The sequence below is a fragment of the Planococcus citri genome, chromosome 2, assembly GCF_950023065.1.
Source record: "Planococcus citri chromosome 2, ihPlaCitr1.1, whole genome shotgun sequence".
In the NCBI taxonomy this organism is placed as follows: Eukaryota; Metazoa; Arthropoda; class Insecta; order Hemiptera; family Pseudococcidae; genus Planococcus; species Planococcus citri.
In genome coordinates, this window is record NC_088678.1 from 24,779,648 (window position 1) to 24,803,547 (window position 23,900).

A 23,900-nucleotide genomic window follows, 5' to 3' on the forward strand; every position below is an offset into this window, starting at 1 on the left:
AGTAATTTCAGTAACTCAGATACATAAAACGCTACCAGGTACGAACTAAGAATTTATTTACTAGACCGTTTGAATTCATAATTATTTTCAAAATAAAGTTTCACTTTGAATAACACTTGTATTTTAAAACGTCAGACAATCAATAGGTACATACAAGTATTTACAATTAGATAAGACTGAATTGAAGCAAATCAAAATTTAAAAACAACAAACAAACTAATAGCAAAAATTTAAAAATAACAATCAAAATAATAACAACCATGGAAAATACAGGTATGTAACAATACAACACTAAGAAGAAATACAACTCAATATTTCACCATTCTATTACAATTATATTGATTTGACAAACATTAATCACGTATCGAGGATTTAATAAAAACATATTTTGTCAACCTTCTACTTTCCAAGACTTTCGAGCATTGGAAATCATACAATCTTAAACAGGTCATCTCAAGTACGAGTACAAAATTCGGTCATTTGTTATACATTCAACGCTGAGCTATAGCTAAACACACTTCATCGGCTAGCTCGAAATGCGATCGAATTCTCTTCCAACCTTCTGTACTCAACACTTCGGTAGGTTTCGAAACGATGAATTTGATCACCTTATTTTTGAGTTCTTTGACACAATGCATATCTGCTAAGACTAGAACTTTTGCTGCGTTTTCAACCGACAATCCTTCGAGTAATGTTCTCGCACATATCATTTTCAACTGGTACAAATCGTATTTATCCGCCGCTGCCAATAATTCTGCCGCCAATTTCTTTAAATTCGAGCATTTCCCAGTATAAATATATTTCAACATTTCACCAACAACTATTTCGTTAATATCTTCGATATCTACACGATTCAGCATATTTTCTCTGGTACTGTATTTGAACATGGCGCGAAAAACCGGACTACGAGCAGCTAATACAGCTTTATGGGCAGGATAATCTTTACCGTTCGCAGAAATGATGACGTCCGTTAACTCTTGATTTTCCAACAACGATACGAAGTTTTCGGAGAAGTTACATTCGGGCACGTCGAGATGAAATTCGCATTGATGAGAACTTCCAATGATATCTTTCGCGTCGGAAAACATCACTTCGCAACGAATCCTCAACGTGTTGTTCAGTAGCAACTTTTTTCTAAAATTCGCATCTTTTTTAATACATTTACCGAAGCCTCGAATCGTGTTTTCGGGGCCATTATACGAGAATTCCTTGATGCTCGTTGTCTGCTTACGTTCTTCTTTGCAGTTTTCGTTTAGAATAGAAAAAGCCATCTTGGCGAATATTTTCTTGGTCTTATCAAAACTGTATTGTCTACTGCTCATATGAAGACTCACTTTCATAAGATTATTCGTGCCATCCGGATGCGAGCAATTAGGATAAAGCAATAAATACCATTGCACTTGTGTATTCGTAATGGATGAAAACAAAGGCGAATATAGTCGTTCCCCTTTGGCCTCGAGGAAATCGAAATTTTCAATCGTCCAAACGTAACTCGCTTCGTCGGTATGGATTTTGGTTTTATATCCATTCGCTTCGCAAACCGAACCACAACGATTCGACGACATGTTGGAATAAACGAATCAGTGCAATGAAAATCAGTAAAATTGGACAACAGAAACCATCAGCTTTTCATAACAGCATTTCACCAATGTATGCGATTTTTTGTCCCAAACGTGTGATCTGTTCACTGTCTTCGATCCTAGAATCAAAAAATCATTTTCACCTATATAAATGACCAATTTATAGTGGTATTTCTTTTTAAATTTTACACAACATAATTTTTTCAAAAATCAGATATTATGTAGAAATCCGCAAATAGGTAATCATGGGTACTTTCTGGGGAGTGGGGATGCGTTATGATATTACACAGAATTTCACACAGAAGAGATGATCAAAATATTTCCATTATTACGAGGAAGACGGGTTCTAGTCAAGGAACTCTTTTCAACTACGAAAAATTCATAATCGTATTCAATGCTTATATCAGTAAATCACGACCCTCATGAAAATAACATAACGTCGAGTTGGAAAAAACCACATTTCCGGCGAGAAAAAAGCATGTCTGGGTACGAAGGACGAATCGGCCCTCCTGGGATTTTGACATCTGATCAATCAGTGGACGTTCAGGGTGTCTCACAAAATCTGACAACTAAAAAGAAGGACCTTGGAAGTACCTTTTGGAAGGACATTTTTAAAACTAAAAATGCACCAACTGACCCCCCCCCCCTCATTCATTCTTACAAAATTGCCAAAAAAAACTTCGAAAATTTATAATTCTTAAAAGAAACGAAAAAATTAATAATATTTAAAATAGTTTCTTATTTTTTTCATACGACATATTTTCAAGTTATACTTTGTCACGCCTCACGCACCCTCGCTTACTTTTTAGACATCAAAATTGAGTAAGGCAAACTACTTTGATGAAAAATTTCAATATCAGGGATGCTACTCAAATTTTTCCCAAAAAAATAACTTTAGTAACCAAAAAGTAATCAAAAAAGTTCCTAAAAAATTGTTTAATGTCATAAAAAGGAGGTGAGCAAAAAACTTTCCACACAAAACATCAAGTACATTTTCATTTTCAGAGGCGTGACGAAACGATGCGTGGTGGGAGATGGAGAGGGGGTGAGATTGAGACATTCTTCCAATTTTTCTAGCTAGATTTTCCCAATTTTTTACTCCAAACTCCCTCCCCCCTCCTCCACACCAAGACTTTTTCCAACTAATTGGCCAGATGTGGTTCGAACCATTTTTTAAAAAGGAAAGTTGGAAACAAAAATGTCGAATAAAAAATTCATTTGAATTTTTCATTAATTGGATTATGTTTTTGGAACTACTCGAATTCATTTTTCCATTCTAGGAAATGTTTGACAATTGTTGTGGCAGAATTGCAATCTGACCGAGCGAAGCGAGGGCAAAAGCTTTCGAACATTCAATTCCTGAGTAGTAAAACAGCATTATTTTTTATTTGAGGAGTCATATGTATTTTTCTGCCCTTTAGAAAATTCGGAAAAAAGAAGCCGGAAGGACCGTTAGACACCCTGAAGTTGGTCTTTAGGGTCAAAAACACCAGTAAGTAACAAAAACATGAAAAAAAAGACCACTAGTTCACCACAAGCCTCTTCGAATGAGATGAAGTTGACATTTCTATTAAAAATTTCTATCTTCGTCAGTTCTCAACCGAATTTTTTAGAATTGTACTCAGCAGTTTTCAAATTGGTAGAACTTCAAAAAAGCAAAAATCTTGCCCAAAATGATCAATTTTTGTCGACAATTTTTTTTCCTCGTAAGTGCATCATGAAAAAAAACGCAAAATTACACCATCGATCTGAATGTGAACAGCTATTACGATTTCTAATGGATTTCTGAATCTATTGGCGTATAAAATTTAAATAGGCAATCGAATCAATTATTTAAATTTCAAATTAGTTTCACTCCGAATAATACTTTTACTTAGAAACAGAAGACAATCAATATTCAGATATTACAGAATCGAAACAAATTAGAATTAACAAACAAATAAAATGGAAGCAAATAAGAGGAAAATTCATACGAAAATAAAAGAATACATAAGTAATGTGAGGATGGTCATTGACCAGGTGAACGCCATTTACACATTGAGGATTTATAAAAAACATATTTCGATAAGATTTTGTGTCCCATAGATTTTGGACACATGTAATAAAAATAACATGCTTGATTATTCAGTCAGTTGTTTGAAATACATCGCTGAGCTAAAGCTAAGCATACTTCATCGGCTAACACGAAGTTCGATCGAATACTCTTCCATCCTTCAGTAGCCAACACTTCGGTAGGTTTCGAAACGATGAATTTGATCACTTTGTTTTTGAGTTCTTTGACACCGTGCATATCTGCTATCGCCAATACACTCGCAGCATTTTCAACCGACAATCTTTCGAGCAGGGTCCTGGCGCACATCATTTTCAATCGGTTCAAATCATATTTATCAGCTGCCGCCAATAATTCTCCTGCCACGATTTCTAAATTTTCGCACTTCCCGGTATAAATGTATTTCAACATCTCACCAATAACTACTTCGTTTATATCTTCAATTTCTATACGATTTAGCTGGTTTTCCTTTGTATCGTGTTTGAACATGGCTAGGAAAACTGGACTACGAGCAGCTAAAACAGCCTTGTGAACAGGATAATCTTTACCGTTCGCAGAAATGACGACGTCCGTTAACTCTCGATTTTCAAACAACGATACGAAATTTTCGAAGAAGTTACATTCGGGCACGTCGAGTTGAAATTCACTTTGATGAGAACAACTTTCGATGAAATCTTTCACATCTGAAAACTTTATTTCGCAACGAATCCTCAATGTATTGCTCAACAGCAACTTCCAAAACTTTTCGTCTTTTTTAATGAATTGCCAAATGCCACTACTTTCGAACATAATGTTTGGATGCGGAAATTCGTGGACGGCCGTTGTGTGATTGTATTCTTCTTTGGATTCATCATTTAAAATAGAAAAAACCGTTTTGGCGAATATTTTGTTGGTCTTTTCGTAGCTGCTTTCTTTACTCAAGTAGATGAAAATACCGATATGATCATTAGCATCTGTGGATTTAGGATAAAGCATCAGCTTCCATTGAACTTGAGTATTCGTAATAGATGAAAACGCAGGTGAATATAATCGTTCTCCTTTGGCCTCGAGAAAATCGAAATCTTCGACTGTCCACACGTATCTTGCTTCATCGTAGCGGATTTTTGTGTTACTCGCATTTGATTTGCAAACTGAACCACAAAGACTCGACGACATGTTGGAACAAACGAATCAACACAACGAAAATCGACCGATTTTTCATCCAAAAATTATGACCTGATCACTGGCTTCGATTTGTCCAATTACCTAGAATCAAAAAATCAATTTCACCTATGTCAAGAGTCTATAATATACTTGTCGTTTATACATTTCAAATTCTACACATCAGAACTTTCTTTCACCACAATGTATAATTTATGAGATGATTATTTTTCGAATATCTACCTACAGGTTATCATGATTGTCTCGTAAAAGGCGGATTCCGAGCGAGGGAACCTTCTTCGTCTACGAAAAATTCACCTCTACATTAAAGAATGCTTATATGTAGGTAAATGATGACCCTCTTTAGAATAGCTGAAAATAACATGGCATGGCGTCGGCTTGTAAAAACAAATTACCTCAACAAGGTATCAAACGGAATTCGCAACCGTTCAAAAAACATATCCAGAGAATTTTTATTCCCCCTCCTCAGGCTCTAAGCGATTTTTTTCAACTTTTTTTGTGTTATTCGGAGAACACTACGTTTGAACATTAATGCGACATTTTTCAATTTCAAAGCAATATCGAACGAAGCGAAGGCAAAACCTACCCAAAATTTACCAATTGAAGAAATGAAAAACGAAATACCTAATATTATTTTTAATGTCGGAAATTGATTTTGTTGACCTTGCACTTTTCAAATTTGAACAATAATTTTTTTGTAAATTTCAATTTTGAACAAGAAAAGAAAAATGGATGGAATTTACCGTTACTTTAAAAATGTGGGTTAGCACGATAAATAATTTGTTCAGGATAAAATAGAGGATTGCACAATAGAAAAATGTGTTTCACCACAAAAAAATGGAAAACCAGGATTTTTTTTTTAGCAATTTTGGCAAGAACAGGACTATTGAAAAATTTTACCAGAAATGAACATTTTTTGAAAACTTGGACGAAAATAATTAACACTTTACAACAATTGGGCCAAAAATGGGAACTTCTTGACTATTTTACAAAAAATTCACGCTTTTTGATATTTTTTCCTTCAAAAACTAACAAAGTTTGACAACTTTTCCGAAAATGGACATTTTTGCGTATGCACAACATAATATAATTAAATCAGCAGTTTTTAAATTGGTAACAGAACTTCAAAAATGCAAAAATCTTGCCCAAAATGGTCAATTTTTGTCGACAATTTTTTTTCCTCGTAATGCATCAATCATAAATAAGGCGCTGAATAACACCATCGATCAGAATTCGGATCAAAATTGCTGATTTTTATATTTTAAAAACGTATAGAATTGTGTCATTTTGGTAACCCTTCCTTCATCATCATCATCACACATAATTCGGTTTACAATGAAGTGTCCAAACTGAAAGACGAAATTTTGAAATCAATTGAATTTTCAATTTTGTAGAAAATGTTTCAAAATTCGTATTCAATAAATATTCACGTAATTTTGTAGTTGGAAATCAACTTTCAGGCTCACTCAATCAACCACGACCTGACGACCACCAATTCAAATAATTCAACCGGATGAATCGCCTTCATTTTTCATAATATAATTTTGGATTCGCAGAAATGAATATGTGAACAGCCATTATGATTTCCAATGGGTTTTCGGATCAATTGGCGCGAAGGATTCAAATAGACAACCACATAAATTCAAATTATAAATCATTTTCAAATCAAAGTTTCACTCTGAATAATATTTTTACTTTGAAACACAACAATTACAAATAAGTAAGTAACAATAATCTATTCGAAAATAAGAGAAGATACAGTTTGATATTTAGTTATTTTGCTACATTTACAGAATATGACTGTAAAGTAGAACACTAAATTCAGTCAGTTGTTTGACACACATCGCCGAGCTAAAGCTACGCTCACTTCATCGGCTAACATGAAGTTCGATCGAATACTCTTCCAGCCTTCTGTAGCGAACACTTCGGTAGGTTTCGAAACGATAAACTTGATCACTTCGTTTTTAAGTTCATTGACACCGTGCATATCTGCTAACGCCAAAACCCTCACGGCATTTTCAACCGTCAATCTTTCGAGTAAGGAATTGGCGCACATCATTTTCAATCGGTACAAATCATATTTATCGGCCGCTGCTAATAATTGTCCAGCAAACATATCCAAATTCGCGCATTTCCCACTATAAATGTATTTCAACATTTCACCCACAACTTGTTCATTAATATCTTCAATATCTACACGATTTAGCTGGTTTTCTTTTGTATTATGCTTGAACATGGCGTGAAAAACTGGACTACGAGCAGCTAAAGCAACCTTATGGGCAGGGAAATCTTTGCCATTTACGGAAATTACAACGTCAGTGAATTCCTGATTTTCGAACAATGATACGAAGTTTTTGGAGAAGTTACATTTGGGCAACTCGAGGTGAAATTCACATTGATGAGAACTTCTAATGATATCTTCCACATCGGAAAACTTTACTTCGCAGCGAATCTTTAACGTATTGTTCAACAGGAACTTGTTCCTAAACTTTTCATCTTTTCTAATGAATTTCGAAATGCTACTGATGTTTAAAACGTTTTCATTTGAAAATTCCTTGATGGTCGTTGTTTGACTGTATTCTTCTTTGGATTCTTCATTTAGAATAGAAAAAACCGTTTTCGCAAATATTTTTTTGGCCTTTTCATAGCTGGTGTCTGTACTTAAGTAGATGCCAATACCAATATGACCATTTGCTTTCGTGGAATTAAGATTAAGCGCTAACTCCCATTGAACTTGAGTATTCGTAACAGATGGAAACGCAGGTGAATGTAATTGTCTTCCTTTGGCCTCGAGAGAATCGAAATCTTCAATTGTCCAAACGTATCTCGCTTCATCATAGTGGATCCTTGTGTCACACGCATTTGATTTGCAAACCGAACCACAAAGACTCGACGACATGTTGGGACAAACGAATCAACACAACGAAAATCAAGGGATTTATCTGATCAGTTGATCACTGTCTTCGATCTGCCCCAATCACCTAGAAACAAAAAATCATTTTCACCGATGTATAATAGTCTATAATATACTGGTCGTTTTTACATTTCAAATTCTACACATTAGGATTTTTTTCACAATAAACCAGAAATCCACAAACTACTATCAAGTACTTCTTGCAGATGCGTTATTGCATAAATGGAATTCACAGGGAAGTGATGTTAAAATGATTCTCAACACAATATGTATGATTAATGAGATGATTATTTTCCGAATGCTGATTATTATGTTTAGTGGAAGGCGGATCTTGGCGAGGCCGAGGGAACTTTCTTCGTCTACGAAAAATTTACCTCTGCATTAAAAAATACTCATAAATGACGGCCCTCTTTAGAATAGCTAAAAATAACATGGCATGGCTTTGGGTGGTAAAAACAATGTTTGTAATTACATATTTCTTCAACAGGGTAGATATTTAACGAAATTCGCAAACGTTCAAAAAACATTAGCAGAGAATTTTTATTCCCCCCTTCCACGCACCCAGCAATTTCACCTATTTTTGTGTCATTCGCAGAACACTGCATTATTGAACATTAAAGTAACATTTTTCAATAATTTCAAAGCAATATCGAACGAAGCGAATGCAAAACCTACCCAAAATTTGTAACAAAACGATATTATTTTTGATGTCAGAAATTCATTTTGTTGGCCTTGCAATTTTCAAATTTGAACAATAAGTTTTTTGAGAACGACAAAAATTTTTAAAATTTTACCAGAAGTTTTTATAACAAAATGAAGGATAAATGAGGCGATATCCACGATAAATAAAATTAAATCGAACGACAAATTATGCGATTTCCACGATGTAAATAGAAAATGAAGTTACATGCTATATAAAATTCGATACCAAGAGGACTTTTTAGTTATGCAAGGCAAAAATCAGTGCTTCTTGGACTTTTTGGCGAAAAACCCGCAAATTTCATAGCAATTTTGGCAAAAATTACGACCATTTGACTGTTTTATCAAAAAACTACATCTAGAGAATTTTGACCAAAAAAAAAAAAACATTACAATTTTTCGTCAATCTCACCAAAAACTGACACTCGCTGATAAATTTGATTAACGAAAATTTTTAACAACCTTAACAAAACCAGAATTTTTTAGCAATTTTGGCAAAAACAGGTCCACCTATTTAAAAATTTTCGAAAATTTTGACAAAAATGAACGTTGTTGTGTATGCACAACATATATTTCGGTATCCGGACAATTGCGCAAGGTAAATTGTCCCCAAATAATATATTTCGTTCAACAGTTTTTAAATTGGTTGGAGAACTTGTGAGATGAAAAAATCTTGCTCAAAATGGTCAATTTTTGTCAACAATTTTTTTTCTCGTAATGCATAAAAAAGACATCGAATTAAACCATCGATCTGAATTTGGATCAAAAATGCTGATATTTTTCACTTTTATATGTATAATTTTCATGTAAAAACATTCATTGCGTCATTTTGGGAACTCCTTCCTTCATCATCATTCACCACACATAATTCGGTTTACAATAGTGTTCAACCAGAGAGACGAAATTTTGAAATCAATTGAATTTTCAATTTTGTAGAAAAAATTTCAGTGTTGCAAGAGTGGAGTAAGAGTAGGAGTGCAAGGAGTGAGAATTTTTGAAAGGAGTAGGAGTGGAGTTGGAGTGTTGTCAAATCAAAATTCCTTACTCCTCTTTTTTCCCCTAATTTTGTGACTAATTACATCAAAATGTTGCTGTTACTCACGTATTTTCAGTATTTTCAATTTTTTTAGTTGTTTATTTTACTGTTTTTCTCATTAGTTATCATCAATGATATTATTTTATCAATTATTGATATACTTTTACCATCTTACACCTTTAATTTATGGATGTAATCAATCACTCAATATCTGTAGAGTCAAAATTCCTGAAAAATAATGAAAAACAATGGGAGTAAGGAGTGGAGTAGGAGTGGAGTAAGAGTGTTAACATTTCCTTTGGAGTGAGTAAGGAGTGAGTATAGTGCTGAAACCAGCACTCTTGCAACACTGAAAAATTTTCATGTTTCAATATTCTTATTCAATCAATATTCATGTAATTATGAAGTTGGAAATCAACTATCAGGCTCAGTCAATCAACCACAACCATCAAATTCAAATAATTCAGCCAGACGAATCGCCTTTATTTTTCATAAAATGTATAGGTAACTTTGCCTTTGTAGAAACCAATACGTGAATAGCCATTATGATTTCCAATGGATTTTTGGATCTATTGGCGCACAGAATTCAAATAGACAACCGTATCAACTCAATTTTTAAATTAACGTTTCACTCTGAATAATATTTATTTTTTACTTTGAAACACAAGACCATCAATACTCAGATATTACAGAATTGAAGCAAATTACAAATATCAATAATCTATTCGAAAATAAGATAAGAAACAGTTCGACATTTCGTCATTTTGCTACATTTACAATTACATAAGGTGAGTTTGAAGTAGATTACCAAATTCAGTCAGTTGTTTAACATACACTTACACGTACATCGCTTAGCTAAAGCTAAACATACTTCATCGACTAACTCGAAGTTCGATCTAATACTCTTCCATCCTTCTGTAGTCAACACTTCGGTAGGTTTCGAAACGATAAATTTGATCACTTCGTTTTTGAGTCCTTTAACACCGTGCATATCTGCTAACGCCAAAACACTTGCAGCGTTTTCAACCGACAATCCTTCGAGTAGGGTCTTGGCGCATATCATTTTCAATCGGTACAAATCATATTTATCAGCTGCCGCCAATAATTCTCCTGCCACGATTTCTAAATTTGCGCACTTCCCAGTATAAATGTATTTCAACATCTCGCCAATAACTACTTCGTTTATATCTTCAATTTCTATACGGTTTAGCTGGTTTTCCTTTGTATCATGTTTGAACATGGCTAGGAAAACTGGACTACGAGCAGCTAAAACAGCCTTGTGAGCAGGATAATCTTTACCGTTCGCAGAAATGATGACGTCCGTTAACTCTCGGTTTTCAAACAATGATACGAAATTTTCGAAGAAGTTACATTCGGGCACCTCGAGGTGAAATTTACATTCGGAAAACTTCACTTCGCAAAGAATCTTCAATGTATTGTTCAACAGGAACTTGTTCCTGAACTTTTCATCTTTTTTAATGAATTTCCAAAGGCCAGGACTTCCGAACACAACATTTGGATGCAGAAATTCTTCGATATCCGTTGTCTGATGGTATTCTTCATTTAGAATAGAAAAAACCGTTTTCGCGAATAGTTTTTTGCTCTTTTCAAAGCTGCTATCTGCACTTAAGTAGATGAAAATACCGATATGATCATTTGCGTTTGTATTGGAGTTGGGATAAAGCAATAAGCTCCATTGAACTTGAGTATTCGTAACAGATGAAAAAGCAGGAGAAAGTAATCGTTCTCCTTTGGCCTCGACAGAACCGAAATCTTCAATTGTCCAAACGTATCTTGCTTCATCGTAGCCGATTTTTGTGTTACTCGCATTTGATTTGCAAACTGAACCACTAAGACTCGACAGCATGTTGGAACAAACGAATCAACACAACGAAAATCGAGTGATTTTTCATCCAAAAATTATGATCTGATCACTGGATTCGATCTGTCCAATCACCTAGAATCAAAAAATCATTTTCACCGATATAGGTAATTGTCTATAAACAATTCATCAGGATTTTTTCTTCATTCACAGTAAATCAGAAATCCACAAATTGCATGCTATCGAGTTCTTCATGTTGACATAATTTTCAACACATTATGTAATTGTATAGACTTATGAGATGATTATTTTTCGAATACTGATTACAGATTATTATGCTTAGTGGAAAGCCTGATTCCGGCGAGAGACCCTTCTTCGTCTAAGAAAAATTCACCTCTGCATTGAAAATAATGCTCATAAATGACGACCCTCTTTAGAGTAGCTGAAAATACATGGCATGGCGTTGGCTTGTAAAAATAATATTTTCAGCTAGAAAATTTGGTTACAAAATTTGTAATTACTACTTTAACAGGGTATCTAACGGAATTTGCAACCGTTCAAAAAAACGCCTCCAGAGAATTTTTATTATCCCTCCGCAGTTCCCCAGCAATTTTTTCAACTTTTTTTTGTGTCATTCGGAGAACACCGCATTTGAACATTAACGTGACATTTTTCAATTTCAAGGAAATATCAAACGAAGCAAAGGCAAAACCTCCCCAAAATTTACAAATTCAAGACATAAATAACAAAATAATATTATTTTTGATGTCAGAAATTGATTTTGTTGGCCTTGCATGTTTCAAATTTGAACAATAACTTTTTTGTGAATTTCAATTTTGAACAAGAAAAGAAAAATGGGTGCAATTTACCGTGACCTACTTCAAAAAAGTGGGTTATTAATACGATTAATAATTTTTTCACGATAAAAGAGAGGATTGCACGATAGAAAAAAGTGTTTCATTACAAAAAAATTAACCTATACGTAAGTATTACACGATTCCATTGAAAATGAACGACAAATTAGGTGATTTCTACAATATCTCGTATGTACATAATGAAGTTTCATAGCAATGGTGCCAAAAATGCGCAATATTGACTATTTTACCAATAATTGATGCTTTTTCAGGGTGTCTACCAAAATTTAATTTTCAAAAATAGCGACTTTTCGCGACTTTTTCTTAGTACCCCCCCCCTCATTTTCTAACGAAAAAAATTGGATTCTGATAAAGTTCGCACTTATTGAGTGGTGGGAGGGGGGAGGTTTGGACAACTTTCAATAGTTTCCATGTGACATGAATAGTCATCCAAATTTTCGAGCTTTTTTTTTCCTTTTCCATCTAACTAACTTTCTTCAGTTCTAAAATTTCAATTTCTTCGATTGTTTTTTTTCTAGCCATTTCAACCACTAATTTTTCTTTTTGTTCAAGCGAGAAGTTCATTCTTTCACCTTAAAACTTTGAAAGTTGAATGATATTTTTTCAAAAATTTCGATGTGCAAAAAGAAAAGAAAACAAGCTCGAGCAAAAGCTTTTGAAAATTTGACTATTGAAAAGTAAAAAAACACGTTTTTCTTCTATCACGGGCCCTTTTTTGTCGAACCCTCCAGAATGAGCGAGTCAGGGTAAACTCTCCTCTTTCCCCCTCTCGACGGTCCTGCTCCTCCAGCAATCTAACAATAATTTCCAAAAGATTACAATAGGTATTTCTAAAAATACACATACATGACCCGTACGAACCCAGCAAACTGAGGGCAAAAGCACTGGTAAAACGAAAATTCACAATTCTCCAGAAGTGAAAAAATATAATTTTTGATGTGAGAAGTCAATTTTTCTAGCATGAAGACTTGACTTTTGGCCAAAGAAAATGAATTCGCTCGGGCGAAAGCTTTTGAAATTTTGAATTTTTATGATTATTTAAAATGCTAATTTGTCAGTAGCATTAACATTGAATAATAATACGAAAAATTTAAAAAAATTAAAATCGGGACAATTTTTCGCGACTTTTTGGTATTTTTGGCGAAAATCGCGACCTTTTCGCGACTTTTAGCGACATAGCGACCTGGTAGACTGTAGACACCCTGTTTTTGATATTCTTTCCTTCAAAAAGTAACACTTTTGGACAACTTTTCCGAAAATTCACATTTTTGTGCATGCACAACATTTATTTTATTCAGCAGTTTTTAAATTGGTAGAAGAATTTCAAAAATGCAAAAATCCTGCCCATAATGGTAAATTTTTGTCGACAATTTTTTTCCTCGTAATGCATCATAAAAAAGATGCCGAATGCACTACCAATCTGAATTTAGATTAAATTGCTGATGTTTTCCACGTTTCATTAAAAACATTGAATTGCGTCATTTTGGGAACCCCTCCTTCATCTTCATCACACATTCGGTTTACCATAAATTATTCAAACTTAGTTCAAACAGAAGGACGAAATTTTAAAATCAATTGAATTTTCAATTTAGCAGAAAAAACTTTCATGTTTCAATATTCTTATTCAATAAATATTCATTCACGTTCTTTTGAAGTTGGAAATCAACTTTCGGGCTCAACTCAATCAACCACGACCACCAAATTCAAATAATTCAGCCAGATGAATCGCCTTCATTTTTCATAATATGTACGTACTACGTACCTATAATTTTGCATTCGCAGTAAAAAAATGTGTGGACAGCCAATATGATTTTCAACGGATAGATATCAATTAAAATTTCAAATTACAGTTTCACTCTGAATGACATTTTTACTTTGAAAAACAAGCCCATCAATATTCAGATATTACAGAATCGAAGCAAATTACAAATATCAAAAATTTATTCGAAAATAAGATAAGATACAGTTCGATAATTCGTCATTTTGCTACATTCACATAAAATGAGTATTAAGTACTTAGGGTACCAAATTCAGTCAGTTGTTTGACATACTCGTATTTCGTCGAGCTAAAGCCAAACATAGTACTTCATCGACTAACTCGAAGTTCGATCGAATACTCTTCCAGCCTTCTGTAGCCAACACTTGGGTAGGTTTCGAAACAATAAATTTGACCACTGCGTTTTTAAGTTCTTTGACACCGTGTATATCTGCTAACGCCAATACACTCGCAGCATTTTCAACCGACAATCTTTCGATCAGGGTCTTGGCGCACATCATTTTCAATCGATACAAATCATATTTATCAGCTGTCGCCAATAATTCAGCAGCCAAATTTTCTAAATTTTCGCACTTCCCAGTATAAATGTATCTCAACATTTCACCAACAACTGCATCGTTAATATCTTCAATTTCTACACGATTTAGCTGGTTTTCTTTTGTATTATGTTTGAACATGGCTAGGAAAACTGGACTACGAGCAGCCAATACAGTCTTGTGAGCAGGATAATCTTTACCATTCACGGAAAGGACAACGTCCGTTAGCTCCTGATTTTCAAACAATGATACGAAGTTTTCGGAGAAGTTACATTCAGGCACCTTGAGGTTAAATTCACATTCATCAGAACAACTTTCAATGAAATCTTTCACATCGGAAAACTTTACTACGCAACGAATCCTCAATGTATTGTTCAACAGAAACTTGTTCCTAAACGTTTCATCTTTTTTAACGAATTTCCAAATGCCACTAGTTTTTATATTTGGAAATTCTCTGACAGCTGTAGTCTGACTGCATTCTTCTTTGAATTCTTCATTTAGAACAGAAAAAACCGTTTTCGCAAATATTTTTTTCGCCATTCCGGAAGTGTTTTTGGTGAAGATGAAAATACCCATATAATCATTTGCATTCATGGAATTAGGATAAAGCCTTAACGTCCATTGAACTTGAGTATTCGTAACAGATGGAAACGCAGGTGAATGTAATAGTTTTCCTTTGGCTTCGAGAAAATCAAAATTTTCGATTGTCCAAACGTATCTTGCTTCATCATAGAGGACTTTCGTGTTACACGCATTTAATTTGCAAACTGAATCACAAAGACTAGACGACATGTTATGACAAACGAATCAACACAACGAAAATCAAGCGATTTTTTCATCCAAAAATTATGATCTGATCACGGTCTTCGATCCGTCCAATTATCTAGAATCAGAAAATCATTTTCACCGATATAATTCTCTATAATATTCTTGTCAGTTTTACAATTCATCAGAATTTTTTTTCATTCACAGTAAATCAGAAATCCACAAATTGCATGCTATCGAGTTCTTCATGCTAAAATAATCTTTAATACATTATGTAATAGGTATGTATGTATAGATTTATGAGATGATTATTTTTCGAATACAGATTACAGATTATTATGTTTAGTGGGGAGCGGGTCCCGGGGCGAGGGACCCTTTCTTCGTAGACGAAAAATTCACCTCTGCATTAGAAAATGCTCTTATAAATGACCGACCATCTTTGGAATAGCTAAAAACAACATGGCGTGGCGTTGGTTTGTAAAAATAATAGTTTCAGCTAGAAAATTTGGGTACGAAGTTTGTAATTATTACTTCAACAGGGTATCTAACGGAATTCACAACCCTTCAAAAGACATTTCGAGAGAATCCTCATTCCCCTTCTCCCTCGACCCCAAGCTATTTTCTCCAACTTTTATTATTGTGTCATTCGGAGAACTCCGCATTTGGACATTAATGCGACATTTTTCAATTTCAAAGCAGTATCAAAATGAAGCGAAGGCAAAAGCTCCCACAAATTCACAAATTCAAGATATAAATAACAAAGTATTATTATTTTTGATGTCAAAAATTAATTTGGATGGCCCAGCCCTACATGTTTCATATTTGAACATTGATTTTTTTGTAAATTTCAATTTTGAACAAGAAAAATTGGTGCAATTTACTGTTACTTCAAAAAGGGGGATTAGCACGATAAACAATTTAATGACGATAAAAGAGAGGTTTGCACGAGAGAAAAATGTGTTTCACAACAAAAAAATGTATTTCACCATTCCATAAGAAACGAACGACAAATTAGGTGATTTCTACAATATCTCGTATGTACCTACCTCATACATAGAAAGAACTACAATAATTTAAAAATTTTCACTAGAAGTTTCTAACAGAATGAACGATAAATGAAGCGATGTCCACGATAGATAAAAGTATAAATCGAACAACAAACTACGCGATTTCAACGATGTAAATAGAAAATGAAGTTACATGGCAAACTTTAAAACAAAAAGAGGACTGTTCAGGCATACTAGGCAAAAATCAGTGCTTTTGAATGTTTTGGCAAAAAAACACGAATTTTTTAGCAATTTTGACAGAAATTTGACTGTTTTATCAAAAAACTACTTCTAGAGAATTTTGACAAAAAACATTACAATTTTTCGTCAATCTCACCAAAGATTGACATTCTCTGATAGATTTGAAAAAAAAAAACTGATTTCTTGAGTCTTAACAAAACCAGGATTTTTTTTTGCAATTTTGGCAAGAACAGAAATATTTAAAAATTTAACCAGAAATGGGAATTTTTTGAAAACTTTGACGAAAATTAACACTTTTTAACAATTGTGCCAAAAATGGGAACTTCTTGACTATTTTGCAAAAAATTCACGCTTTTTGATATTTTTTTCTTCAAAAATTAACACTGTTTGACAACTTTTCCGAAAATGGACATTTTCGTGTATGCACAACATATATTTCAATCTTCAAAAATGCAAAAATGCAGCTCAAAACGGTCAATTTATGTCAACGATTTTTTTCCTCGTAAAGCATCATAAAAAAGACGCCGAATTACACCATCGATCTGAATTTGGATCAAAATTGCTGACATTTCCTTTGTTTTATCATTTTTATTTAAAAACGTAGAATTGCGTAATTTTGGGAACCCCTCCTTCATCTTCATCTCACATTCGGTTTACAATTTAGTGTCCTAACAAAAAGTTGAAATTTAGAAATCAAATGAATTTTCAGTTTTGTAGAAAACATTTTAATGTTTCAATACTCTTATTCAATAAATATTTACGTAATTTCCAAGTTGGAAATCGACTTTCAGGCTCACTCAATCAACCACGACCTGACGACCACCAAATTAAAATCATTCAGCCGGTTGAATCGCCTTCATTTTTCATAATATAATTTTGCATTCGCAGTAATGAATATGTGAACAGCCATTATGATTTTCAATGGGTTTTCGGATCACTTGGAGCAAAGGGTTCAAATAGACAACTACATAAATTCAAATTTTGAATCATTTTCAAATTAAAGTTTCACTCTGAATAATATTTTTACTTTGAAACACAAGACCATCAATACACAGATATTACAGAATTGAAACAAATACAAATATCAATAAACTATTCGAAAATAAGATAAGATACAGTTTGATATTTCATCATTTTGCTATATTTACATTGTAATATGGGTTTATTCAAAAACCGTATCAATTAAAATTTCAAATAATTTTAAAATTACGGTTTCACTCTGAATAACATTTTTACTTTGAAAAACAAGACCATCAATACTCAGATATTACAGAATCGAAGCAAATTACAAATACCAAAAATTTATTCGAAAATAAGATAAGATACAGTTCGATAATTCGTCATTTTGCTACATTCACATAAAATGAGTACAAAGTACTTAGGGTACCAAATTCAGTCAGTTGTTTGGCATACTCGTATTTCGTCGAGCTAAAGCCAAACATAGTACTTCATCGACTAACTCGAAGTTCGATCGAATACTCTTCCAGCCTTCGGTAGCCAACACTTCGGTCGGTTTCGAAGCAATAAATTTGATCACTTCGTTTTTGAGTTCTTTGACACCGTGCGTATCTGCTAACGCCAAAACATTCGCAGCATTTTCAACCGACAATCCTTCGAGTAGGGTTTTGGCGCTCATCATTTTTAACTGATACAAATCGTATTTATCCGCCGCTGCCAATAATTCCCCCGCCAACATCTTCAAATTCGAGCTTTTCCCAGTATAAATGTATTTCAACATTTCACCAACAACTGCTTCGTTTATATCTTCAATATCTATACGATTTAGCTGGCTTTCTATTGTATTGTGTTTGAACATGGCACGAAAAACTGGACTACGAGCAGCTAAAACAGTCTTGTGAGCAGGATAATCTTTACCCTTTGTAGAAATGATGACGTCCGTTAATTCTTGATTTTCAAACAATGATACGAAGTTTTCGGAGAAGTTACATTCGGGCACCTCGAGGTGAAATTCACTTTGATGAGAACAACTTTCGATGAAATCTTTCACATCGGAAAACTTTATTTCGCAACGAATCCTCAATGTATTGTTCAACAGGATCTTGTTTCTAAACTTTTCGTCTTTTTTAACGAATTTCGAAATGCCATGACTTTGCGTTCTAATGTTTGGATGTGGAAATTCTTCGATGGCCGTTGTGTGATTGTATTCTTCTTTGTATACTTCATTTAGAATAGAAAAAACCGTGTTCGCGAATATTTTGTTAGTGTTTTCAATGCTGCTTTCTAAACTTAAGTAGAAGAAAATACCGATATGATCATTGGCATTTATGGAATTAGGATGAAGCAACAGCTTCCATTTAACTTTACTATTCGTAACAGATGGAAACCCAGGGGAATGTACGGGTGTTCCGTTGGCCTCAAGAACGCCGAAATTTTCAATTGTCCAAACGTATCTTGCTTCATCGTAGTGGATTTTTGTGTTACACGCATTTGATTTGCAAACTGAACCACAAAGACTCGACATGTTGCGACAAACGACTCAACAAAACGAAAATCAAGCGAGTTTTCATCCAAAAATTATGATCCGATCAGAGTCTTCGAGCTGTCCAATTACCTAGAATCAGAAAATCATTTTCACCGATATAATTGTCTATAATATTCTCGTCATTTTTACATTTCATCAGGATTTTTTATCACAATAAATCAGAAATCCACAAATTACTATTGAGTTCTTCATGTTAAAATAATTTTAAACACATTATGAGTAGATTTATGAGATGATTATTTTTCGAATACATATTACAGATTATTATGCTTAGGAAGTGGAGAGCGGATCCCGTGGCGAGGGACCCTTTCTTTGTAGACGAAAAATTCACCTCTGCGTTAAAAAATGCTCATATAAATGACGACCATGTTTAGAATAACTAAAGATAACATGGCATGTCGTTGGTTTGTATAAATAATAGTTTCAGCTAGAAAATTTGGGTATGAAGTTTGTAATTATTACTTCACGGAATTCACAACCCTTCAAAAAACATTTCCAGAGAATTCTAATTCCCCTTCTCCCTCGATCCCAAGCTATTTTCTCTAACTTTTTTTGTGTCATTCGGAGAACTCAGCATTTGGACATTAATGTGACACTTTTCAATTTCAAAGCAATTTAATATTCTCAAAATTTACAACAGTAAGAAATAGGTAAGTAAGAAAATGATATTATTTTTGATGTCAGAAATTGATTTTTGTTGGTCTTGCATTATTTAAATTTGAACAATAATTTTTTTGCGAATTTCAATATTGAACAAGAAAAGAAAAATTTAGCACGATAGCACTGGTGGAATAGTCTTAGTACGATAAGTATACAAACGACAAATTAGGTGATCTCTATAATATCTCATATGTGAAGCTGTATGGCAAACTTCGAAACAAAACGAAAACTTTTTAGACATGCGAGGCAAAAATCAGTGCTTCTTGGACGTTTTCGCAAAAAAAGCACAATTTTGCAATTTTAGCAAAAATTATGACAACTTGACTGTTATTTATCAAAGAACTACTTCAAGAAAATTTTGAAAAGAAACATTACAATTTTTCGTCAATCACAATCTCATCAAAAATTAACACTCTCTGATAAATTTGATAAAAAGCTAGAATTTTTTGCGTTTTAACAACACCAACAATTTTTTAAGCAATTTTGGAAAGAACAAGACTATTTAATTTTTTTTCAGAAATGGACATTTTTTTGAAAATTTTGACAAAATGGACATTTTTTAGCAATTATGTCAAAAATGAGCACTATCAACTATTTTACCAAAAAATTGACGCTTTCTGGCATTTTTTTTTTCAAAAATCAACACTCTTTGACAAATTTTCAGAAAATTGAAATTTTTGTGTATGTATGTACATCATTATGTTTTATTCAACAGTTCTTAAATTGGTAGAAGAAACTTCAAAAATGAAAAAATCCTGCCCAAAATGGTCAATTTTTTGTTCTTGTAATGCATCATAAAAAAGACTCCGAATACACCATCGATCTGAATTCGGATCAAATTGCTGATATTTTCCTCGTTTTACAATATTTTTGTATAAAAACATTGAATTTCTTCATTTTGGGAACCCCCTCCAACCTCCATCATCTTCATGACACATTCGGTTTACCATAAAGTGTCCAAACAGAAGGATGAAATTCTGGAATCAATTTTGGAATTTTCAATTCTGCAGAAAAAATTCTATGTTTCAATATTCTTATTCAATATCTGAATATTGGTTCACGTAATTTGGAAGTTGGAAATTCACTTTAAGGTTCACTCAATCAACCACGACCACCAAATTCAAATAATACAGCCGGATAAATCGTATTCATTTTTCATCATAATAATGTATGCAACCGTATCAATTCAAATTTTAAATCATTTTCAAATTAAAGTTTCATTCTGAATAATATTTTTACTTTGAAACAAAAGACCATCAATATACATATCTATTACAGAATTAAAGCTAGATAATTACCAATACCAAAAAACTATTCGAAAATAAGAGATGATACAGTTCGATATTTCGTCATTTTGCTACATATAGGTACATACATGATATGAGTACAAACTAGGATACTAAATTCAGTCAGTTGTTCGATAAACTCGTACATCGCTGAGCTAAAGCTAAGCATACTTCATCGGCTAACACGAAGTTCGATCGAATACTCTTCCAGCCTTCTGTAGCCAACACTTCGGTTGGTTTCGAAACGATAAATTTGATCACTTCGTTTTTGAGTTCTTTGACACCGTGCATATCTGCTAACGCCAAAACACTCGCAGCGTTTTCAACCGACAATCTTAAGAGTAGGGCATTGGCGCACATCATTTTCAATCGATACAAATCATATTTATCGGCCGCTGCTAATAATTCTCCAGCCAACTTCTCCAAATTCGCGCATTTCCCAGTATAAACGTATCTCAACATTTCAACCACAACTTGTTCATCAATATCTTCAATATCTATACGATTTAGCTGGTTTTCTTTTGTATTGTGTTTGAACATGGCTAGGAAAACTGGACTACGAGCAGCTAAAACAGTCTTGTGAGCGGGATAATCTTTACCGTTTGCAGAAATGATGACGTCCGTTAATTCTTGATTTTCGAACAATGATACGAAGTTTTCGAAGAAGTTACATTTGGGCACCTCGAGGAGAAATCCACGTTGATGAGAACAACTTTCAATGATATCTTTCACATCGGAAAACATTACTTCGCAACGAATCCTCAATGTATTGTTCAACAGGAACTTGTTTCTAAACTTTTCATCTTTTTTAATAGATTTAGCACAGCCACTGGGAGGTCCGGATACCGTTTTTGGAAGTGGAAATTCTTTGACGGTTGTAGTTTGATTGTATTCCTCTTTGTATTCTTCATTTAGAATAGAAAACGTCGTTTTCGCAAATATTTTTTCCGTCGTTTCAAAGCTGCTGCTTGCTGTACTTAAGGAAATAACAAAACAGATATGATCATTTTCCGCATGTACTGTGAAATTAGGCCAAAGCAGTAACTCCCATTGAACTTGAGTATTCGTAATAGATGGAAACACAAGTGAAGTAAATCTCCCTCCTTTGGCCTCGAGAGAACTGAAATTTTCAATTGTCCAAACGTATCTTGCTTCATCGTAGTGGATTTTTGTGTCACATGCATTCGATTTGGAAACTGAACCGTAAAGATTCGACAACATGTTGGAACAAACGAATCAACACAACGAAAATCAAGCGATTTTTCATCCAACAAATATGATCTGATCACTGTCTTCGATCTGCCCAATCACCTAGAAACAAAAAATCATTTTCACCGATGTATAATAGTCTATAATATACTGGTCGTTTTTACATTTCAAATTCTACATATCAGGATTTTGTTCACAATAAACCAGAAATCCGCAGATTAGATTACTATTACGTACTTCTTGCAGCGTAATTGCATAGATGAAATTCATAGGGAAATAATGTTGAAATAATTTTCAACACAATTATGTATTTAATTCATGAGATTATTATTTTTCGAATGCAGATTATTATTCATGTATTTAGTGGAAGGAGGATCTCGGCGAGGGAACCTCCTTCGTCTACGAAAAATTTGATAAATTCTCATAAATGACGACCCTCTATTTACAAATTCAAGAAATAAATAACAAAATCATATTGTTTTTGATGTCAGAAATTGATTTCGTTGGCCCAGCAATTTTCAAATTTGAACAACAATTTTTTTGAGAACGACAAAAATTGAAAACTTTTTAGAGAAGTTTTAAACAGAATGAACGATAAATGAGGCGATGTCCACGATAGGTAAAAGTAAACGAATGACAAATTATGCGATTTCCAGGATGTAAAGATAGAACATGTAGTTGTATGACAAATTTCAAAACAAAAAGAGGACTTTTTATACATGCAAGGCAAGAATCAGTGCTTCTTGAACGTTTTGCCAAAAAGGCACTTTCTTAGCAATTTTAGAAAAAATTACGACCATTTGACTGTTTCATCAAAAAACTACTGCATGAGAATCTTGACAAAAAAACATTACAATTTTTCATCAACTTGTCAAAAATTGACACTCTATACATTTGATAAAAAAACGGAAATTTTTTGACAATTTTAGCAGAACCAGGATTTTTTTTAGCAATCTTGGCAAGAATAGGACTATTTAAAAATTTCACTAGAAATGGACATGTGTGAAAAATCGGTCATATGTACTAGTTCTTTTCAAGAAAATGAACATTTGGTTGAAAGTTTTTACAAAAATGAACACTTTTCAACAATTATTCCAAAAATGGGAACTTCTTGACTATTCTGCCAAAACATTACGCTTTTTGGCATTTTTCCTTCAAAAATTGACACTTTTTGACAACTTTTTCAAAAATTGGTATTTTTTGACTGGAGCAAAATTGCCAAAAAACGGGACCTTTGTTTGGCAATTTTGGAACAAAAAGATGACTTTTTAAACGCGAAAATCATTTTTATTTTGTATATATATTTTGTGGTGGAAAACGAGTACCAAAAAAAAAAAAAAAGAAGTGACCAATAAATGCCTGCTTATCGCACAGAGAAATTTGTAGTGCCAACCTAACACTTTTCTCTATATGCAGTTTAAAATTTCTGAGCTAAGGTAGTAAGGTAGAGACACCACCTAAATAATTACCTATCTTAAACTACTTTTTATTGTTCAAATAACTGTTGTGTAAACCACCTTCTTTATCGCTCAATTATACATTTCTCCAAAAAAATTGACCAAAGGGAAGCGAAGGGGAAAGTTTTTGAAAATTTGCCTATCGAAAACTTGAATAGCATCATTTTTTATGCGAGAAGTCGATTTTGCTAAACTATCCAACATTTTACCAAATTCAAGCAGTAATCTTTTATTCATGTTAAAAATGGAAACTATTGGCAAGAATGAAGCGAGGGCTAAAGCTCTCGAATATTTATGATTCAAAATAATATGTACTAAGTATT

General features: G+C 33.5%; 1 protein-coding gene across 25 annotated transcripts in view; it reads right to left on the reverse strand.

Moving 5' to 3' along the window:
- Positions 1-23,900, reverse strand: part of LOC135835117 (speckle-type POZ protein B-like) — a 203,234-nt gene that overhangs the window by 170,426 nt on the left and 8,908 nt on the right. The window contains exon 2 of one of the 25 annotated variants that reach the window (XM_065349226.1): positions 115-1,699. The exons of 18 other annotated variants lie outside the window; for them this stretch is intronic. In XM_065349226.1, coding sequence (XP_065205298.1) covers positions 492-1,565 — 1,074 coding nt within the window. In that variant the 5' untranslated portion in view covers positions 1,566-1,699 and the 3' untranslated portion in view covers positions 115-491. Of the gene's footprint in view, positions 1-114; positions 1,700-3,429; positions 4,876-6,462; positions 7,773-10,078; positions 11,398-13,720; positions 15,334-17,471; positions 19,035-20,840; positions 22,223-23,900 lie in introns of those variants that run through there. 6 more of the 25 variants (XM_065349223.1, XM_065349225.1, XM_065349241.1 and 3 more) reach the window with 6 other exon arrangements.